This window comes from Bombus terrestris, chromosome 12 (assembly GCF_910591885.1).
Source record: "Bombus terrestris chromosome 12, iyBomTerr1.2, whole genome shotgun sequence".
NCBI lineage: Eukaryota > Metazoa > Arthropoda > Insecta > Hymenoptera > Apidae > Bombus > Bombus terrestris.
In genome coordinates this window covers 9315518-9339657 of record NC_063280.1, presented here as the reverse complement: position 1 = coordinate 9339657, position 24140 = coordinate 9315518, and the positions used below count along the sequence as shown (strand labels likewise).

Here is a 24140-nt window from a genome sequence, read left to right as displayed (position 1 = left end):
AACAATTCGCTAAAATATACTTAAAAAGTTTTATGTACTTTTAGGCTTTCATTGGTCATATTATTATCCATGCACATTCTTCACTGATTCTATTAATACAATACATAACTTATTTTTTTATATGTTCATCATTAAAGGTGTACATAATTATTAAAACAAAGATTCTAATGTTGGCATTTGCAAACAACAAAAAAAGCTGTTTATTGTATCACCTAATGTAATTAAAAGTACACTGTGTTATATACATTTTTCCAAGTACACAATCACTTATAGTCTCTAGGCATAATTATATAATATTTACACTGTTTTTTTTTTTATTAAGTTATTACTAATTTTACTTTACTACAGTATGATTATATCTTATATTTGAATGATCCGTTGCGCGTTTACGCAATAATGAGATAGCAATTATTGTATAACAGTCCCTCGTCAAAACCAATAAAGATTGTAAAGAATAATAAATTTAACAAAATTATAATTTCTTATTGTAATGTTATATAATTAAAAGTTAATTACCACACAATATATCGAATGATAAAATACTATTGCCAGCCTTCGTACTTAACAGCTTCAATGTTATACATTCACAATGATAGCAATGGTAATGTGTACGTGGTTTACTTGTATTTCTCCCATTATTTCCATATAAATTGGAAGGAAAAATCAAATTTTATAAATGTTTTCTTTTCATTCTTTCAAGTTCTTTGAATGCACTTGTGCTCTGTTTAATTAAGAATTGTCGTTTCATTGATTCATTCATGTATATAAATGTTTATGAATCGATGATTTTTTGTGAATCGTTGTGCGAATACACTGCAGAAGTTTGCAACAAAAATAATCGCAACAACGTAAGATCATTAACAACACTAGTATTATTTAAAACCCACTTAAAAAAATTCACTTCACTCGCTCGTTGTGTGAGTGTCTTGTTGATCTGATTGCAATTCACCTTCCATTCTTGCTTGCCGTTCTGCTGCTGCTCTCGCTTGTCTTCCCGCACTAGAACGTAGATTTTTTCTTTCTGGAGGAGGTTCTGCATTTAATCGTTTTCCACTTCGTGCTTTCTTGCCTTTAGTACCTTTGTTATCTTCTTCTATTTCTGATGGAAGTTTCGACGCATCGCTCTTAGTATTTGTAGTACTTTGTTGTGATGTAGTTGCATCCTCTAGGGCTGTTGTTGTCGATGTTGTAGATGTAGGTGCAGTTATGGATGTAGGTGTAGGTGTAGGTGTGGGTGTAGATGTAGGCGTAGATGTAGGCGTAGATGTAGGCGTAAGTGTAGGCGTTGGTGTACGTGTGGGTGTTGATGTAGGCGTAACAGTAGATGCAACTGTAACTGTAACTGTAGTTGAGATACTTGTTGTTACTGTAGCAGCCGTTTCATCAATTTCCTTTTTATTATTAGTACTCAAAGATGTTTCACTGAATACATTATTCTCTTCTACGGAACTTTGTTTAGTTGTTGTACTTGATGGTCGCGTTCCATGTTCTACATCAACTGCTGTTACATCTGCTGAAGTTACTGTAGTTGTTACAGCAGTTGTCACAGGTCGTGTGTTAACTTCAATTTCAATTCTTGTCTTCTTATTGACAGGTTCAAGAGTTACTTCAAGCATACTTGGAGTTTGTTGCTCTGAACTTTGATTATGATCTATGTTACGATTCCTTTTGTCACTCAGTCGTTGATCTTCTAAACTTCTTGTTAAAAGTTCTGCACTAGTTCTACTTAAATGCTCCAGGGCTTCTTTCATTTCTTGTTCTTTGTTTTTCCTGTCGGTTCGTCTTTCAGAAAGATCTGCCGCATCATTTTGTTCCAAGGCTTCTCGTTTTTCCGGTTCTATTCTACGTCTTTCTTCATTATGTAACGTCATATCCGTGTACTGTTGTAATGTTATCGTAGGATCGATAGAATATCTGGATTTCTTCTCTGTATCCTTTCGTTTAGTCGTTGATTCGGTAATTGTATCACGTTGCCTCGAGTTACTTGCTGAAGACGCTGGTTTACGCACTGCTGAGGCACTCGAAGTGGATGGATTTAGAAGCCCACATTGGGCAAGACTTTCGTAGGCCGACGATACTCCACCGGGTTGCATTGAGAATGGATTCAAACCACCCAAACCCAACGGCGTGTATAAAAGACTGGGGTTTGGGAAAAAGAAGGGGAATGGTGTCGTTGTTGATATCGTAGACGATGCTGATGAAGTTGAAGGCACCGAAGATTTACTTGTAGGAGGCTCCAATTTATTACGAGATGACTTATTAACACTGCTAATATTAGCAGAACCAGTATTTTTGCTGCTGACAGAACTAACAACAGGATTGGTCTCAGCTGCTGTACTAGTTGTTGTCGCACCTAAAGCAGCTTCCATACCTGCTAAAGATGGTAAACCAAGACCAGCAAGGTTCGCAAATAAAGAATTCGTTAAACTCATATTACTCAGGTTACTCAAATTGCCCAGTCCACTCAATGCACCCAGATTGGGTAAACCACCAAATGGCATTAAAAGAGGATTGTTCTTTGGATCAAAATTGCCAAGAGAGAGGCCTGATAGAAGAGAGTTATTCAAATTACCCAGCGAAGGAAAGTTTAAACCTGAAGCCATTGATGTAGCTGCTAAATTAGCTTGATTTGCGGACTGCTGACTAGTAGGACTTGGCATCATGGGAGGTCTTCCTGGGCTTTTACCCTTATTAACATAACTTCTATCATTTCCTGACAATCTTTTTTGTAAATCGTGTGGAAGATTTCCTCGTTCTTTCACAAGTTCGGCCCATTTTGGGTCAACATCAAACATTGGGTTCTCAATCAACCATTGACCTAAGCGCTTTAATTGTGGTGCTTTACTGCCTGTAACCTAAAATAGATGTACGTAAATTAACATATACATAATAAGGTATGTAGTAAGTAATAAGTGACTAAAAATATACATAATTAAATTGCATTTACATAATTAATATAAATGCATATATAACATAGGAAAAAATAAAATTTTGTATTCAAACCTTTTTGCCTGTTAATCTATTAATTACAGCGACATTCTCTTCTCCAGTCAATTTTTTCCAATCTAATAAAGAAGGATCAACACGCGGTCGTCGTCGTCTTGGTGCGTTTAAATATTCTGCACCTAATTGTTCAGACATAGCAGTTTGCTCAGCTAACCATTTATTCACTTTAGCCTCATGAGAATAGGATCCGATTTTAGAGGAATATTCAGCGACTTTATTAATGTCTGCAATCATCGCTTCATAACTCTTTTTGTGTCCGCTTGCTGATGACGAATGCGTTGAATTGAAATTTGGTTGTTGCTGTTGCTGTTGTTGTTGTTGCTGTTGAGTTTGTTGTTGATGCTGCTGCTGCTTTTTAAATTCGCGATTTTGTTGCTCTGCTTGAACAAGTAAGGCAGAAAAACTATCTTTATGTGAATGTAATGATGGGGGCGGTAAGCCAGAAGTAGAATTTGATGCTCGTGAAGACGGAATCGAGGTAACAGTAATGGAAAACGGTTTCTGACTACTTGTTGGAGGATTTGGAAGCCCTATCGGTGCTGAAGTTGGAGTAACAGTTACATTTGGTGTAATTGTACTCTTTTTACTATGTTCAGGATAGTGACTACTTTGTTGTTCTTTTGCAGCACTTAATCCTAGTACTATTTCGTCAAGTTTTCTCCTTTTTTTCTCCTTTCCAATTATAGGTTCATCTGTTGGCTTTATAAAAATATAATAAATTTTTGGTTATTATTCTTATATATGATTTAGGTGTTTATATAAATAATTGAATAAATAGTTCATATATTTATAATACATACACAGTTCTTTCTCTTCATCAATTTGTCTAACATACTATCTAATTTCCCTTTATTACTGCTAATTTGTTTGTTTTTATTTGGCATTGAAAAGTCTTGAACCTCGTTCATAATATCTTTATTATTATCTGTACTTGTTTTTGGATATCTAAAATGTAAACATTATATAAATACATAATTAAGAACATGTTTTATATTAAAATTATAAATATTATATTTATGAAAAATTATACCCAGCAGATAAATCTATAGGAGTCAAAGTACTCGAAGTCCCAGGAATTACAGTTGGTTTTCCAGGAACTGTATATTTTAAATCAAAGGGTATATTTTGTGTTCGCGTTTGCTGATGGGCTGGAGGTGGTTGAACTGGTGTTGAACGCCTCGATTCTTCCGATTGTGATTCATCATTTATTTCCCATGTATTAGATCCAGATAATACAGTAGGTTTACTTAAAGTCGCAGGAGACTGAGTAACCGCGTGGCTACTACTATTTAATAATGCATGAAGTTTTGCTAGAAATACAAAAATTATATAGCTATTAATTCTTTTAAAGAAAATTAAAAGAGATCATTAGTTTAATTTTGACTAATTTTACCCCTTTCAGTTTCTACATCAATAGCAATATGCCTCTTTCGTTTTTTAGATTGTGAGATATTATTCCCAGTTGTTGTATTGCGTGATATTCCATGATCTGTAGTTATAGTTATCACCTCTGAACATTCTTTTTCATTTGAAGGTATATCTGATTCATCACCAGCACTAAAATTTATAGATACAGGCCATTCTTTGTGTTCAATTGCATGTACGATATGCATCAAACGAGCTTCAATTGCATGTTCCTAAAAAAATTCCCCAAGTCAATTCTAAATGTACATAAGAATATAGGATTCAATTTACCTTTGGCCATTTGATAGTACTGTTACTATTGTGCGATAGAAGTTGCACAACCGTTGGTTCGTTATAATCTACTGTTTTGTCACGGAGAACAAATGTATCAATTTGCGTTAATCGTGACAACGGTTGAATAACTTCCAAATCGGGAAACATTGCTTTAAGTTCTGCTGCTTGAACATTACACTTATCCTCGATTTTGCACACCTTTGCTTTATCTTTGCTTGTATCCCCTGGTTTACTTTCTGGTACTTCTATTTCCTCTTTAACAACTGGAGCATCTATTTTTACACTTACTTTATCATTCTCCGCCGTTATATTTTCATTATTTTCCGTTGATTTTTCTACTATTTCTACAGACTCTTTTTGCTCTAATGAATTTTTTTCATTTGTTTCTTGAGTTTGAGACTCTTTTGGCTTTTCTTCTTGAACTTCTTTGTCAGTCTCTGCTGGTATTTCTTTTTCCTTACTTTGATTTTCTTTCTCTATTTTTATAGGTGTCGCTTCTTCGATATTCGTTGTGACATTACTCGTTTTTGTTTCATCTGTTTTGTTAATTCCTGATATTTGATCAGTTTTAAAAATTTCATTTTTTACTGATTCTATCACTACTTCATTCTTTTCTTCAGTTTTTATTTTCGCAGTGTACTCCTTGTCTGATGACATATTTCTTGCAACAGTTGTAATAGTTAATGCATTACTGATAGGTTTTTCTTCAGTTTTATTTTCAGCCTTTATAATAGTTAATTCTACTTGGCTTTTTTCCAGATCCGTATGTTCTGTTCGCTTTTCCGCGATATTTATATCCTTATCTTTTTTTGCACCCACTTTTTCAATTTTCAAAGTACCTTCACCTTTTTCCAATTTTACAAGTATTTCATCTTTATCGAATTTTAATATGTCTTCTCTGTTTTCAATTTTGATTGCTTTCTCAGATTTATCTGAGACTTTAGACGTCTGAATATTACTATACATATTTTTATTTAGAAGTTTATGAAATGAAAAATCAGGGTCATTTAAAATAGTTATATCAGTTCTTCCTAAACCATGTTTTGCCGCACCAAGTAATAATTCTTTATCGTGTTTTCCAGGTTGCCACCAATCAGGTGTATCACCTGATGGTTGACATAATGAAAGTCGTTCCTCCAAATGAGGATGAGATAAAATTTCTTCGCGTATTTTGCTTAAAAGGTCTACGCGATCTAATATTTGTCTTGCTTTTGCCGGACTGAGATGATCAACAGGAACGTCTGAAAAATCTGAGATATATATATCGTATTTAGTACTTTGATATTTATAATAAATATCAAATATGTAAACAATTTTTATATTTTCAGATTAAAGCATAAAATATGCTGCATAATATTGTATATATAATATCAATGATTGAGTCATAACATTACAGCTTTTAATTGTATATAAATATAATTATAAACATACCATCTTCGTCGTTCAATTTAGCGTTACATACTTTTTTACACATTGCTCTAAAAGACATATAATAATCTGTGAGATCATTATCTGTTTTCTTATCAAATCTAGCTATACTTTTAAATTTTGTCCAATCATACTGTGCTTTCTTTCTATCATAATTAACACCGTATGTCGATACAACTCTTAAAAATTCACTTTCTTCACGACGGGACCATTTTGTCTTTTGTTCTTCAATACGAGTTCGTTCTCTTTCTTTTATCATAGCTTCCATCTTTTCTCTTCTTTCCATTTTCTATGTAAAATAAAAGAGTTGGTATGTTCTAGATAACATTTTTGTTTTTTACATTAAATATTTTGAATATAATAACTTACCAAAAGATACATAGCAAGTTGTTGTAAGTCCCATCCTTGCATATTTAAAGGTGGCTCATTCATTGAAGTAGCATGATTTACAGTTGTATCATTTTCCATCCCTGACTTTGATTTTTGTAATACTTTTACATCTTCCTTTTTTACACTTCGCTGATAGGAAGAAATTACTCGACGTAAACGAGTATTAAGATCGACCACGGACGGCCAAGTCTTTTCATCATCTAATAAACTATCATTTCCTTCATGACTACTACTAGGTTCAGGTCCAGGTGTATCTGCCTTATTAGGTAAAGCAGGTGAATCAGTAGGTGTTTCTCGATTAAATTTATCAGAATCTTTTGAATCTTTTATCATTCCAAGAGATTCAACATCTTCAATGTCATTCTCTAAACTAGTATCGTCTCTACTGCTGCTGCTGAAATTTTTAAATATTTTAAGTTAAAACTTAATTTTACATCACATATTTTACATAGTATATCTTTAATCTTTTTAATTTTTACTAAACAAATCTTTCTAGTACGTATTTAATTGTGAAAACATACATATACTTAACCAATTATAAATGTAACAGTTATTTTGAAATTATAATCTAAAAGTGTATAACATCAAAACTAAAAAGATTTTCATGATTACCACTTTAAAATGCTGCGGATACTAAAAATTTACGTTATAAACAGAAGTTATTAAGTATATATAACAATAATGTATTGACTGTTTATAAGAAACACTTAAATGATCATTGTATATTGGTATATTATATGCATCATCCGTCTCCACTGTAAATAAAAGCTAGTAGAAAGTAATATCTTAAAACAGGTAAAAATACGAAATTCCTTCACTGTTAAGGTACGAATAATAAAAGTATGAATAAAATGAAAAGGAAAATTTATACACTAATTCTAGCAGAGGCATTATCTTAAGCAAATTTAAACAGCATGCAAGCCATATATGTTAGAATGAAACAGCAGTGGCACATAGATATATATATATATATATATATATATATATATATATATATATATATATATACATATATATAAAACAACGTAAAAAGAATAGTTACTTACTTATTTTGTGTGGTCTGAGACTGGGAAGGGGGAGGGCAGCTTGTAATGAAAGAAAGCGCGGGATCAATCCTCATCTGGTCGTAATTCTCGTAGCCGTGTTTGTAGCAGCCAACTATTAAGGATTTGTCTGCTTGAGAGTCCCACCACTTCGCTGGCCGTTCCGTCAACTGTGGAGGGTTTATCCGCAACGCACTGTAGGGCGGTTTCATTTACAATTTGCCAATTTATGTATGCCAATCGTTTAGATTATAAAAGATTTATATTTTTATGAATTTTAATAGAACCGTAAATTACAATGTTTGTTGTTAAATAAACATAGAAAAGAGGCATATTATATTAGATAATATTTAAGGAATCGTTATTTATTTTTCTCGTCCCTTTCGCTCGCAATTAAGTATAAACGTAAGTAAACTTTTCAAACTTCCTATTCTGTTTGCCCCTTTAATACAGTGCACTGCTTTATAGCTGTCTCTTACCATGATGTTGCTGAGTTGACCATCTTTGACCATAGTAAGCCGTACAAAGTGTTTACAGTAATTTAAAAATCGTGTATATATTCATATACATGTTTATAAAATAGGATGGGAAAATTTTTATATTAGTAATATAGGATCAGCGATTAATAGCTATTTATAGAGCTACAAAATAAACATGGTTTAGCTCTATGAGCATTCCTCATACAATTACAGCTCCCAGGATAAACAAATACATTGCACATGCAACTATAAAGCTCCGTATAAGCGTGTAAGTAAGTGCATGATATTCTATGATAGTCAGTAGAGCGTAGAATAATGGAGATTTAAAAGTAAGTAAATATATATAAGTTTATAAGTGTATATGTATACGCGCGCGCGCGTGTTTATATATATACATATATATAATATATATACATATGAAATCACTAACCTGACATGGACGCCATCAGATATATGCTGGACTAAGTCTCCAATAATCTCATGTTTGATATAGTAAAGCATTCGCACGCGTAACAGTACTCTGTACACAATACAAAAATTATTTACAAAATTTTAATAAAATTAAGCAGTACTTTCAACTAAAAATATTTTTTAACAAATTTTATCATGAAAAAGATTGTTGTATTTAATGTACGTACTTATTTGCATGACGACTCAAGTGTTTCCTGTAATTACTTTCAAGAAATATGTCTCCGTCATACTTTTCAGCGTTACTCCAATGATTAGGATCATTTGGACCTCCATTGATCATTGATCCCCGTGTTTCTCTACCTTCTCGAACTCGCCCCTTTTTCTTTTGTCTATTATTTCGTCCACTAGTATTAACACACACAGTCTTGATCTTTTCTCCATTTTCTACAGGCGTAATAAGATCACAGATGAAGTTACGAATTTTTTCATCTCCGCGATAGTAACGGAGACAATAGAGTAAAATGACTCGTGCACAATCTTCAACATCAACTTCACGCCATCCTCGACGAAACTGACTGTGTTGAAGAATCTCTTCCCATCGACCCCATCCAAACGTTAGTAAGCCTCGTTCGACCTTAAAGCATTCGCTTCGTGCCCAACTTCCATATACCACCTCACCTTCCCGAGGAACATATTCATCGCAGAATTTCCGTGTCTTCTTACCAAATTTATCTCTTCGCTTTTTACCTTATAATGATAAAAAAACATATTACTACATACCTTATTATGAACTTAATATTAAGATAAAATATAGATGTGTGGAAATTCAATTCTTTATAATGTAAATATAAATAATTCTGTAGTAATGGCAAGCAACAATACAAATATGGCTCGAAGGAAGATAGTATTTATGTTGTGAGTTCACGAGATAGAAGTTGATATTCTTTCGAAATTTACAAATATACATACGTAGAAACAATTACTTATTTTGAAAAATGGGAAATAAATTGAATTAGTAAATTAAGAATTGGAGGATAAAATATTGAATAAACATTAAGAAACTTTTACTTAATTAATATGGTAAAAGAAGTATTAAAAATATTAGTAAACAATTATTAAATAATAAAACAATATCTACATTAATTAAATAATAAAATTAACTGCATTAATTTTTTGTTATGATAGTTTATGTTACTTGTAACTAGTGAATAATCTATGTTCATGAATGTTGTATATATATGTAAAGAAACACCTATTCAATTTGCCATGCATTACACAAATACAACGTCCTAAACTTATGTTACAATAAGGATTTTTTTATAGTACGTAAGAATGAAATATATTTAAACATTTTAATTTTTGGCAAACACACCAATAAAAACAACTTATAGAACAAGAATAACATATTTTAAACATTATTATGATAATATTAATGGTGTAGGCATACATGCACATGATTATGCTTATATGTGTATGTAACATTCACTGAATAAAAATAATAGAAAAGTATGTACATATATCTAGCGTTTCTATTTAACGTTTTTATGGGAACTTATTTGTGAAAACTTCAAAAGCAAAGAAATTAATTGAGAATGTATACCATAAAATTTTTGTGTTATGTTGTTAATTTGTTTTGTTGACAAACTAAAAAAATTGAGACTATTTCACTTTTTTAAACTATTCTAAAATCCTTTAATAAATCCCGAGTTTCTCATAAACATGAACGTAAATAGAAAAAGGATCTTAATATAACAAAATATCACTTGACGAATATAAATATGTATATATATTCTGCTACTAAAAATAAATTATATATTTGCAATTATATGTTGAACACAACACAGTGAAGTTAGTATCTACAAAGTTTGATAATTCAATATTTATACCAATATTTTAATATGTTCTACTATACAAAAGTTAAGGAACTTTTACAAATAAAAAGATATTAAAACGAATAACTGTTTTGCTAGTTTTATGAGGATAAAAGGCATGAAATATTTGAAACAGGATATTTAAATGTGACCCAATACCTTTGTAATTATCGTAGGATAATTCCATTCCAGGTATCACGTTAATTTGATGAAGTTAAGAACGGTATTGTCTTTTAACATGCACTAAGAATGAACATACCTCTACCTGTTAACCCACTACTTGTTTCATCGTCGCTATTATCATCAGAACTATCAAGATCTGACATAACGACAGATTCGTCATGGCCATATCGTTTGATTTGTGTTCTTCGCCTTGGTTCTGATATCACTAATTCATCTTCTTCTTTTTTCTCTGTTGTATCAATCTCAGCTTTCTTTGCCCATTTCTTCCAAAAATCTGGATCATCAATATTTATATCTGATCTGTTAGATGAGCATGCAAAACTAGCTTTTGAAAATGTCGATCCTTTCTCTGCCTCTATCGTAATAATCTATATAATTGAATTTTTTTAAATTAGTAAACACACATAAAAATGAAGAACTTTTAGCTAACGAAACAACAGCTCACTTACTTGTGTTCTTCGTTCAAGTATTTGTTCTATATCTTCCTCACAAAATTTATCTCCGGCATTATCGTCATCCATAATAGCACCATAAGCACCCTTTTTTAATAAATCTTCTATTTCCTTCTTAGTCAACTGTTTATTACTTGGATCTTTACCCCCTTGACTTGTATTCATAGATTGCAAAATTGCTTTATCTAATCCAAGTTTCAAAGAAGCTTTATCAAACATTTCCCTTTCATAAGTATTTCGGCAAAGTAATCGATATACTTTCACCATTTTTTGTTGACCAATTCTGTGACATCGAGCTTGAGCCTGCATAAAAATTTAATACATGTATTCGTAATTTAACAACGCATACAATATTGTAGTTATTATTTCACATATAAGTACAAAAATTCAATAGTTTTACTAAAATAGAGTAAATTCAATTAAAACCTGTAAATCATTTTGTGGATTCCAATCACTATCATATATAATAACAGTATCTGCTGCTGTAAGATTAATTCCAAGACCTCCTGCTTTAGTACAAAGAAGAAAAACGAATCTGTCGGAGTCAGGTTTACTATAACGATCAATTGCAGCTTGTCTTAAATTTCCCCGAATTCGACCATCAATTCTTTCATACGGATACCTAAACAAATATTTTTGATAAAGATATAAATATCGTTAAAGAATATTTACAGTAAAGTAAAAATTAATAACTCTTACTTTTTATATAATAAATAGTCTTCCAATAGATCTAAACATTTCACCATTTGACTAAATATTAACACTCTATGACCACTAGCTTTGAGTTTTGGCAGTAATTTATCGATTAATACCATTTTTCCAGAGCTATTTACTAGTGCATGGTAATAAGCTTCTGAATCTTCCTTTTCGCCAGTTTTGTAATCCAATTGTATTTGATCTTCTGCGCCATTAAGTAAAAATGGATGGATACAGCACTTTCTTAATTCCATCATTGTATTCATGAGATTCGGAATGTTAGCTGATGTGGTTCCTTTTGCAAGGAAAGAGAAATTCCTTTCAAGAATGCCACGATAATATTTTTTTTGTATATTTGTTAATTCCACCTGAACGATAAAAGAGCATAATTTACTATAAATTATTTATTAATTTTCAAATATACATAAACAAACTTGTGTTAATAATATTAGTCACCTCAACTACTGTTTCTTCCTTTGGAGCTAACGATTTCTCTACGTCTTCCTTAAGTCGACGTAGCATCATTGGCTTCAAGAGAAGTTGTAGCTTATGGACTTCACTTTCACTACTCAAATTACCAAATTCTTTAAGGAATGCTTCACTACTAGAAAACTGCACTGGTTCAAGAAAATTCAATAATGAAAAAAGCTCATTGACATTATTTTGTAAAGGTGTACCAGATAGAAGGACTCTATGTTCTAAATTTAATTGTCTAAGACCTTCAAGTAATTTGCAATTTCTATTCTTTAGCCTATGAGCTTCGTCTATAACGCAGAGTCTCCAATTATAGCCCCGTAATTCGTTAAAATCTGTTATAATTATTTCAAATGTAGTTATCAGTACATTAAATTTGATTAAATCTTTAATTTGCTGTCCTTTTTCATTTTTATAATAAACTTCATATTCTTGAAGCATAGTTCGACTTGCTGCACTGTAAGTAAAAGACTTCATAGTAAAATGTATTTTATTTTCAAATATGAAACTACGAAAAAATTATACTTACGATCCGTGATATACTACAACATTCATGTCCGTCCAACTTTCAAATTCACGTTGCCAATTTGGAATGGTTGAGAGTGGAGCTATTATTAAAAATGGTCCACGAATGCCATACTTGTATACTGCATCCACAAATGTCAAAGACTGAATTGTTTTTCCTAAACCCATTTCATCGGCAAGAATGCAATTATGTCCATTATACCACGAAAAAAGCAACCAATTAAGGCCTTCTAATTGATACGGTCGCAAACTGTTATTATTTTTATAAATTGGTGATTCCTCTAATTTTACCCACGCTGACGCACTTGGTTTCTTTTTGGGCTAAATAGATATTAATAATTATTTTGATGTTAAACATTATATTATGTAGTTATAATATTATAATATACTAATATAATAACATATTACCTTCCATTGATCCTTAGGAGGTACTTTGTTAAACTTTATAAATTGAGCTATTTTTTCTGGATCAACATCTTCTTCTAATTCCCACGTGGAATCTTCATATTGAAGAGATCGCCATTTAACTAAATAGTGTTTTAAAGTTTCTCCAGTAGTTGGATCAGTATGTGTTGCTTCATCAAGCACTCTATCTACTTCTACAAAATCTGGATTAAATGGATCATCCTCAGTCTAAAAAAAAAATCATAACTTTGATTATTCATATCTACCTATTTAATATTAAGAAATAAAATATCAAAACTGTTGTAAAATATACAGGTACAAAATAATTACATTTTCAAAGATATTAGTGTTTTGTTGCTGTTTTTGCTTGAATCTTTTCAGCTTGGCTTGAATTCTTTTATCGCCCTTGTATAATTCTTCTTCAGTCCTCCATTCACAATGCAAATATGAAAAATTTCTATATTTAACAAAATATTCCTCAACTTCTACTATTTGAGGCTTCACATCTGCTACTGCATTTTCTTGTTTAGATTCTGTAATTGTTCCTTCACTTTTACTTTTATCTTTTACATCATTGATACTTTTATCTTCAGAAGTCTCAGTATCATCTTCATCCTTATTACTCGTTTCTGAGACTGATTCTTTTTCAGATGTTTCTTCTTTTGACTCATTTTCCACTTCTTTATTCTTTGTATCAGCAGCACTATTATCATTTTTTTCAGCAGATATCTCAGTTTTCACTTCTGGAACAGTAGGTTTGACTTCTCTTTTCCCTATGCGAGAACACAATATATGTTGCACAACCATGGAATCTTCATCTGTTGTATTCTATAATGTATAAAAATTACTACTTTAAAATTTTTGCGAATACAATTTTAATATATGAAAAATATGATATTAACATAATACATACAATATACACAAAGTTAGGTTTATTAGGCCCAACTTCACCACCTTCATTATCTTTTTTGACAGAAACAGGTTTTGCGGTATTTGTACCCTCTACTTTTTTAGAAAGCTGAGCATCCTGAAGAGGTACATCATCATCTGAAAATCTAAGCATTACATCGTCCACATATTTCTTACGATGCGTATTTCTTGCTGAACGCCTTTTATTATCATCTCCAGCTTCTGGTGATGGCGGAGGCGTTGCAGCTAATTCTTCACCGTCAGAATCGGGCGCAATTCGACTTTTTCGTTTTCTAATAAAATTTGGTAAATTAATGAAGTAAAGAAAAACGTGTTAAAAAAGAAATTACAAATAAGAAATACAATTACTTATCAATATTCAATATTTTAAAATAACATACTTCGAACTTCTAGGTGATTTCCCTAACGAAACCTTCCCAACCGATCTTTTACGAGAAGCAGCCTTTTTCTTATTAGGTGTAACAGTTTCTGTAACTGTGCCGACATCTGAATTTTCTTCTTTCTTTTCATCTGCTGGACTATCCTCTGAGTCTCCTTTTTGTTTATTTTGATCTTTTGTTTCAGTTATTAATGGCTCAGTAGTTGAAGAATGTACTTGTTCCTGATCACTTTGGATGGATGGTTCAGGTGGTTTTGTATCTGATTCTTTAATTGCACTTGAATCAGAGACTGCAGTTTCTTCATTTTCTTGAATAACTTCATCATCAGCTGATTCAGAATGATTAGTTTTTCTGTAAAAATAGAAAGTATTCAAAGAAATAATTACTGTTCTAACACATGAAAATTAAGAGGCAATATTTACAAAATAACTTACTTTCTATTACGTTTTGTTGAATCTTTGTCTTTATTTCTCTTTCTTGGTACTTTTGGAGATTTTGCTTCCTTTGGTGGTTTTGGTTCTTTCTTAACTTTCGGCTCTTTTGGCTCTTTTGGTTCTTTTGGCTCCTTTGGCTCCTTTGGTTTACGTGGTTTTCTCGTAGGCGGCCGCGACTTCCTGCCTTTACTCCATTCTTCTTCTATATCGCCAGAAGATGGCTTAATATCTTCAGAATCTGCTGCACTATCAACAATGTTGCTACTGTCTCCAGGAGTTACTTGGTTATCTGACAATGGCTGTTCTGGCTGTTGCTGAGTAACTGCTGCAGGAGTAATTGCTTCTTTATCGGCTTTTTTCCTACTCTTTTTAGCCCTAGGTGTACCTTTACTACGACCACGACCAGTAGTACTTGAAACCTATTTATAGAAAGGATTAAAGCAAATTCATTAAAAAGATTCCCCTTATCTATAATAATATATTGTTTATATATAACAAAAATAAGATATAATAATTTACCTGTGGACTATCAACAACAGCTGCTGCTGTAAACATTGGGGTTTGCAATATGCATTGTGGTCCACCATTACACTGATCATTAGTCTCATGTTGTTGCAGAGCTTGTAATTTTTCTTGTATAGAAACAATTTTTTCTTGATTCTCACTTGCTGGAGGCATACAATATAATTCTTGCAGTTGCTGTTGCAGTGCAGCTTTTTCTTGGTGATGTGTAACTGGAGCACATGAATTACCAAAACCAGCAGATGTAACTGCTGTTGATGTTGGATTTTGTGGCATGTTATACATATTTGGCATAGTGCTACCACTAACAATATCACCACCAGAGGGATACTGTTGTCCAGAACCCACTAACATTTCATTTGAATAAATGTTATTTTTTTGAATATTTGTATATTCTGTAAAATTTTGTTGCACTTGGTGAGGAGTTTGTGAATTTGGCACTGATACTGCAGTTTGATGAGATGGCAATACTATATTATTGCTTTGATTAACTGTAGGAATTTGTTGTTGGTGTGTAGGTGGAACTTGATTAGGCTGGTTTTGTATTTGAGAAGCTGAATTTTGTAAAGGTGCCTGTACCTGTGACAACTGAGATGAAACTACTGGTGTATTCTGAGGAATTATACCGACTTGCGAAGTTATATGTGGTTGAGATTGCTGTGTTGATTGGACCTGATTTATACAACTTGAAGCTGGTTGAGGTGGTGGTGGTGGCTGTACCAATTGAGGTTGTGAAATTTGTGGCTGTGATATTGAAGATTGTTGAGACTGAGTAATCGATGGTTGCTGTTGAGAAGTATTTATTTGTTGCAATTGTTGTTGGGGAGATGATTGTTGAGCTGTTTGAGGTTGTTGTACTTGGCTTATTTGTGGCTGTTGTGAAGACTGCAGTGACTGTTGAGGCTGTACTGGAGATTGTTGTGCTGATACTACTTGTGGCTGATTCATATGAAGTTGTACTGGTTGTTGTGGACAACTGATAGGTTGCTGTTGATTGTGCTGCTGCTGCTGCTGCTGCTGCACTGCTTGATTGCTAACTGCAGGTTGTTGAGGGTGTGCAGTTGCATTACTATTAGTTGGACAATTTACTGGAGTCAGCTCTAAATGTTGATCATTTGGTTTCTTATCACATGTATTCTGATTCTCAATAGTAGAAACAGGAGCCTGAACTTGATTTTGTGTCAATTGTTGTTGAGATATTGTTGAAATACTTGAACAATCAACATTTCCGTTTGTACTAGAAGCTGGTAATGATTGTACAGTTTCCTGAGATATTTTCCCAGATGTATGCTCTAAAGGCGAATTATTTTGTGAACTATTTTGCATCAAAGTATCAGCTTGTTGGTTAAGCACATCTTGTTGTTCTTGAACATTTTGATGTAATGTTTCATTCTCTGACTTTGAAGGTTCTATTGTGTTATGAACAGAATCCGTAGGATCTCTAACTGTAGTTTCTGCAACATTATGAATAGTTTCTGTTCCAGTTACTGGAAACATTGATGGGCTTTGTTCAGATACTGGAGGTTGAGTTTCTACTATACTTCTATCTTCATTCACATTTGGCCTTATTTGTTGCTGCTGTTGTTGTGGATGTGACCACTGGGTTGGCATTGGCATTCTAGGACCTGTTATTGGTGACATAGAATTTTGTGTGGTAGACTGAGATAAAACATTTGGTGTTTGTGACATGGATGGACGTGTCTGAAACTGATTATAATCTTGACTTGAAACGTTCGAATTTGTTACAGTAGCACCTGGAATCACCATCTGCTCCAGTGCTTGAAGAGTAGTTTGTTGCGATGTTGGATTCATCTGCATTGAAGTTGGAGGACAAGGTGACACAGACATTGTACCAGGTTGGTTTGACTGTTGATGTGGAAGTTGAACATGTGGATGTGGAGATAATGTATTAGGTTTAGCTGGTGACATAATAGGTCTAGGAGACATTTGCTGTTGTACTGCAGGTGGTCGTGGTGACATCTGAGGTCTAGGTGACATTTGAGGTGACAACTGTGGAAAAGCTGCACGATATTGGGGACTTGTGGCATGTTTGGCTGTGCCAAATTGCGTTGTAGGTCCAGAGTGTTGAGGTTGATTGAACATTGAAGTTGCATGATGAGAATATTGAGAGTCTATAGGTTGTTGCTGTTGTGTATTAGGATGCTGTGAATGTTGAGGATACTGTTGAGGATGTGAAGGATGTGTTTGATGAGTTGGATGAGATGGATGATGATGTGGCATCCTTTGTGGTGGTTGTTGAGTTTGTTGTTGCTGTTGCTGCTGCTGTTGTTGCTGCTGATGAATAGCTGAGGCAAATCCTGGATACCCAGGAGATGTTTGATACATTGTAACAGAACTTCCTTGCTGGTAATGCTGCTGTTGTCCAACCATATGTTGATAAACACTACCTGTTCCACCAGCTTGCATTGCTTGATGTGGAACACCCATATTTCCTATCATACTTTGCTGATTACTAAAATGTTGTTGTTGTTGTAATTTTTGATTCATCACTCCACTTTGATCTTGTTGATGAGAATACTGTGGAGGTATATGTTGTCGGAAAGTACCAGGTTGTGGTGCCATCTGATTATAATGTCTCTGCATTTGTGGATAAGCGCCTCCACTACCTGGCCAACCTTGCATACTTGGATCTATAGACATATTCGCTCTAGTCATTGAATGCTGTTGCTCCATTGAATACATGTTATCATTATAATTAGGATATTGTCCTCCACTACCAGGATGAGGCCCTCTATGTTGTGGTGCCATATTTCGAGCTTGATTTTGAAATGCTCCAGGCACCATAGCACGCTGTGGTGCACCATTGTCAAACGTACCAAGATTTTGATTAAACATGTTGCGTTGCGATGGATTTTGCAATTGATTAGCACTTCCAAAATCAGATCCACCAAACGAAGTTAATTTTTGAAGTGGAGATTCTTGAGATATATAAGATTGACTAATATAACTCCCTCCTCCATTAACACCAGTGTTTGGACCATCTCTAGATACTACCACAGAATTAGTTGTGCCTGCAGGGTCAAAATGATCGTTCCCCCCGAGGTCAGGAAGAGCATCAAGCATCGAGCCACTAACATCTTCACCAAACAAATCGTACGAGTCCATGTCTATGCTGCAGGACTCTTCGCCTCTATTTCAGGCTCAAGAGAATATCTTATAGTCTCTCTTTCAGACATTAACGTGCCCATTGTTAATCCACGTCTTTTTTGCCTGGAACAATGTTCATTAAAATTGCATTAAATATTTATTTTATTTTTATGTATATAAAATTTAATGTTCTAATTCATTTCTACAATATTTATATTATTTTTATAATTTTCAGTATTAGATATTATATGATGACATTGACAAATGCCAAAGGGAAAAAGCTATACGCTTATGGCTCAATTTCTCATAATCGCTATAACCTTTTCCCCTTGGAATATGTCCTAATATGATTTCCAGATACAGGAAATAGAAACACAAATAAAGTCCACATTTTTGTAGGATATAGATATGTATATAAAAATTATTATTTATAAACATCTTCATGTTGATACTTATATAATATTAAAATATTATATATTATATACTTAATTACAAATTTTAGTCACTTACAAAAAAATAACACAAAACTATATAAAATATCATTTTATGTCAATCACAATAAAAGTATAATTTAATAACTTTAACTAGTTTTACATTTATAATTATTACATTTTTATAATCAATATATTGATTAGTATTTGCAATATATATTTTTATAGAACTTGTAATCTGTTGTTGATTTAAATTTGACATAAAAATATCTTTATTTATAATAATTAATATAAAATAGTCATAATTGCTATAATTTAATAATTACTATATTTACTTTTTCTAAAAATACAAGCATCACATTATATACAGTTTCATTTGCACACTTTTTATCAACCTAGATTTAAGTTGTTATATTACACATTGGATATACCTACTTATATATGCTTGTATATATTCGTCAATATGATCAAATTAACATAACCTAACATTAAAAAGAGATATGATAATTACAATATGAGCATAACAAAATGTATATAAATAATACATACAAAAATTAAAAGTAGTTTCAAGACAACTTTACAGATTTACTAAAACCAATAGAAAATAATTATTTTATGTTAAAAGGATGAAATCTGTCGGCATATCGAAAATATATAATAGGGCTATTTGAAACCATTTAAAAGATATAAAAAATTAATATAAATTGCAAAAAATAATGTATATTATTGTTTATTAAAAAGTTATAGATCTGGTACTTTTTTCATTTAAAACGAATAATAAAAGATTCAAACATGCTGTTAACCAATATAGACAATAAAAGGAACATTTTTTTTTTAAGTAACAATATGGTATTATTGCACACTGCTGACACGCTGGTAAAATTGCAAAACCAATATGTAAAAATCTTCAAATATTGATACATGCACATGAACACAAAGCGAAAAAGAAACTTAAAAAAAAAAAAAAAAAAAAAAGGAAGAAGAAGAGAAAACACCTTACAAACCTGATGCACTGACAGCGGCACTATAATATGCGAAAGGAAATTCTTGCTCTTATTAGGATACGAACTAAAAACGCACACATTAAGTATATTACAAGGGTGAACAAGAAGAAACTGTTAAGATAGGTATAGAAAGTTCTCACACTTTATTGCGAGCGTAATTTTATTATCGACAAAATTTCTCTTTCAAATTCGTGGAATTTGAACGCACGCCGAGTTAAATATGAGCGTAGTAATAATATCAAGGGAAATCGAAGCGACTCGGTGAAAAAAAAGCACGGATCGTCGGAAAGTACGCCATTATCGTGAGAGATTTCCGTTTGGGCTTCCAAGAGAACTCTCGTAGCGGCCACCGCGACGCTCGATATTCAAGCACCAAAGCGTCACTTCACTTCGCACAATTCACTATTTCTTTCTATATTTCGTAGAAAACGCGTCTCGAAACATATATTACTTGGTGGATGTAGTTATATGTTAATGTTTTATCGAAAAACCACCCTTGTTTGCGCGCGCGTATACAAGATTTTCATCGACGGTGGCTGCGGCTGCGGCTGCGGCGCGAACCGTCGAGGTGCAAGCGTGTCCATAGGCCCGAATCATTCTACACATCTCTCTGCCCTCTCTCACCCCCCCCCCGCCTCTCTCTCTCTCACCAAGCCCCCGTCCTCCCCCCGGCGCTTTCCTCCTTTAGTACAGTTCACAACGAAGGACTACTCTTCTCTCTTACCCTACCCTATCCTATCCTGTCCTGCTGTACAACGGAGGCCGTTACACACACTAGTTAGAAATCGTAACATCTGTAGAAACTTATACAGCTACCTTTCACGTCATGCGCGCACACTCACTCACTGCACCACCTGGTGGCGCGCGCATCTCTCTTTGCTACTTAAAAACCTCTGTGCATGTATAGACACGCGTATGTAATGAACACGAAAAAAAAGAAATAATAATGCATTTGAATTAGTTACGGATTTTTTCGATTTATCATTGTAAAACCAATTATTTATTTGGTTCATATGGAACTGAAAAAATCGAAATATCAAGAAATTATCAAATTTATTGTATTTACACAATGACTACAAGAAATGTTTATTATTGCAATTACGTACTAATTAATTGAGTTCAACTGTTAATTTTCATATCATATTGCTGGTATATTCATATAACTACAAAAATTTAATACTATGAAAATGAAACGCGATACCTGCCAAAAAAACGCTTCATCGAAATATAAGGATATGTACTTATAAGTACTTTTTGTAGCCATTGTATGTCTTAACATCTTTAATAGCTGTTAGTAATTTGAAAAAAAAATCATTAATGAAATAAAAACGGAAAAATATTTATGTTAGAAAATAAAGCATTTAAATGACTAGATATATTTATTCCATAACTCCTGTACTAATCGGATATTTATACTCAATTGAACGAATGTTAATTTGATTAATCTTTTCCTCTGAAGAATAAGAAATCATAATTTTTTTTAATTTCCGAAATGTTTGTATCTTTTTCTTTCAAATCTTTTATTTCTTCATAGAGTCATTACTTGAATCAGTAGTAACTAATAAAAATAAAAAATAAATTTATTTGCATGTATATTGTTCCGTAGACATTTAAAACTATGAACAAATTCATATTATCGATTAAAGGAATAAAATCTTGACATCTACTTTAATCATGATTATACAATTGAAACATGAAACATAGAGCTCAAAACACGATTGAAATACTGGAATGAATTCGAATTACTTATCAATTACATTTAAATAATTTTATATAATCGATTTTATATAAAACTGAATTAATATTTAAGTAGTTATATAAACCTATATACATATATTTCAGTGTATTTTCTATCGAAAATTACTAGTAGAAAATCTATTTAATCTTTTGCCAGAAAGAAATTAATCAAATCATCATGTAAATATGAATATTTTTGAATATGAATATGGGTATAAATATTTAGATTTCGATAAGTGACATTATGATATACAACGTGCAATAATTGTGATATATAAATGAACAATATTAATTTGTAAAATATACAATAAGAACATAGTTATTTAAGATCGAAAGTAATATAGGAACGTGATTTATTATAAAAACAAAAAATCAATGAAAATTGTGGATTATATGTTTGCATATGCATTTCAACCAATTAAATATTATATTTCTATTTACATTTGAGAAAGTAAGTATATTTTAAATACTATTCAAATATGATGTATAATAAAATTTGCGTATTACGTATATATATATATATTTTATTATACATATATATATGTATCAACATATGTGTAAATGTATAAGTTTAATGCGTGAATATAGTATATTCACTGAATGAAAACAGAAAACAACGGGAAGAAGAAAAGAGATTGGACGCTGCAACCTTCCAAGAATTACACTCCTAGCACATAAAGTATTTGGCATCATGGTAAAAACACACAACGCAATTGGCGGTAGTAAGGCGGAGTCCGAATTATACCACAAAGAGAACCAATCAGATTTTACCTTATAAAGTAGGATACCAGGGCAGGATATTCGATTAACCAATCCTGTCCTTTAGGTATCAGCTTGAATGTGTAAGTATATACAACATCTTTAATGAATCACGAGTGTATTTAACATTATATTTCATTTTATTTGATTGAATGCATACACATACGCGCGCTCCACACACACACACACACACACACACACACACACACACACACACACACACACACACACACACACACACACACACACACACACACACACACACACATTGTAATAAAGAAACCAAATCACATAATTCGTCGAACAATGGATCGCTAATGACTAGAGAAACACAAATTTTAAAAAATTTGTGACAAGATTTTATTTTTTATGACTAATTATACACAAATCAACTCTATTAATTTTAATTCTAATTCTAATAATTCTATCAATTATTTTTCAATTTTAAATAACGAAGTTGTAAATGTTACAATTATCGATTTATTTACTATCAAAAAGTAAGAAATAGATATTTTTTATTTAATAGAAAAATGTACAAAAAGATTATTGTTTTGAAGTGAGAGTGAGAGAGGAAAAAAGAGAGAGAGAGAGAGAGATAAAATCTACCTTTAATAGTTTTACTATAATGTATAAATTAAAAGTATTAGCAATTATTGAAGATTTATAGACAATAAGCTTATGCTTACCTTAAAATAAATACATAGCTAATGAATCAATTTTCATAGTTTCAAGATTACCATTTTGAAAGAAATACTTATTTCATTTTAAATTTGTAAATGTTTCACAGCTATATCAATGAAACATCGTCATGTAATATAATTCAATAGATTTATACAAGTATATTAAAAAGAATAGACTTTATGTAATTTCAGTAACATTCAGTGATTATGAATTTTATTATACTACATAATAATGGGTAATTTTGTTAAATACATTTTTATAATTGATTGACAAAAAAAGAATAACACAAAAGGACAAAAATTAAATACCTATCATGTGAAACATAGTCAAACTAACAACGGTCTTACACATCCCTATGCAATCTACGATCAAACCATAATTTGTTATGAAAAGTGGGATACAAACTAAAAATATTGAGAATTTATATTTTTCCATAACAAAAATAAAACAGAGTACTCACAGCATAGAAAAACTATAACGTAAAACTAAGAGATCAATGAAAAATATTGAAATATTACAAAAACGTTATATTTTTATTTCGCATACTAAACATCTATGAATGTAATATAACATTATACAGTTTTATTCTGGTTTGAAGTGTCAAAATTAAGTTTCAATATTGTTAAAATTAAGAAATATATAAGCAATTTATATAAACTTACGAGTTATTATTATGAAAAACCAGGATTTTGCAATAATTAAATAAGACTCACTGTAGTGTACACGTTAATCCCATTCCCCTGGACATTCCATGTAAATCTACTGCACGATTGTTCGCTTAATCGTTATCTTGGTGTCCATTTTGTTTGGTTAATTACTGAAGAGGCGTCAGTGCTGCCGTCGATTACGTTGACACAACATAATGGTTCTTCCGTGATTGGAGCACAATATATGTTAGAAATTCTAGTGTTTTTAACAGTTTTATAAGTAATCATATAAATTTGAACTTTACAACATCACTGTAACAAATTAAAATGAAATTTAAGATGTTTTAACAACATTATATATTTCTATTTATATTTCACATATTGACCGCTTCATCTTTTCGACGATAACCCAATTTCGTAAACGAATAGACAAGAAACGAAACGCT

General features: G+C 32.0%; 1 protein-coding gene across 7 annotated transcripts; it reads right to left on the bottom strand.

Annotated features, from left to right (window-relative positions):
- Nucleotides 1-165: 165 nt before the first annotated feature.
- LOC100649591 (chromodomain-helicase-DNA-binding protein 7) lies at nt 166-24132 on the bottom strand. Of its 7 annotated transcripts, XM_048410718.1 has the most exons (25): nt 20011-20467; nt 19871-19934; nt 15325-18558; nt 14806-15224; nt 14372-14722; nt 13975-14263; nt 13392-13889; nt 13065-13289; nt 12661-12977; nt 12114-12588; nt 11661-12025; nt 11388-11583; nt 10959-11264; nt 10586-10877; nt 8683-9202; nt 8475-8564; nt 7569-7760; nt 6502-6916; nt 6136-6421; nt 4702-5954; nt 4400-4643; nt 4037-4316; nt 3807-3951; nt 3004-3705; nt 166-2855 (listed from the first exon to the last, which is right to left on the bottom strand). In XM_048410718.1, exons 3-25 carry the CDS (start codon nt 18451-18453, stop codon nt 903-905), a joined length of 12942 nt encoding a protein of 4313 aa, XP_048266675.1. In that variant the 5' UTR covers nt 18454-18558; nt 19871-19934; nt 20011-20467; the 3' UTR covers nt 166-902. The 7 variants fall into 7 exon arrangements, with proteins under 7 accessions (XP_048266675.1, XP_048266674.1, XP_048266676.1 ...); XM_048410717.1 differs by lacking the exons at nt 19871-19934; nt 20011-20467 and adding an exon at nt 23761-24132; XM_048410719.1 differs by lacking the exons at nt 19871-19934; nt 20011-20467 and adding an exon at nt 23710-23732.
- Nucleotides 24133-24140: the final 8 nt, after the last annotated feature.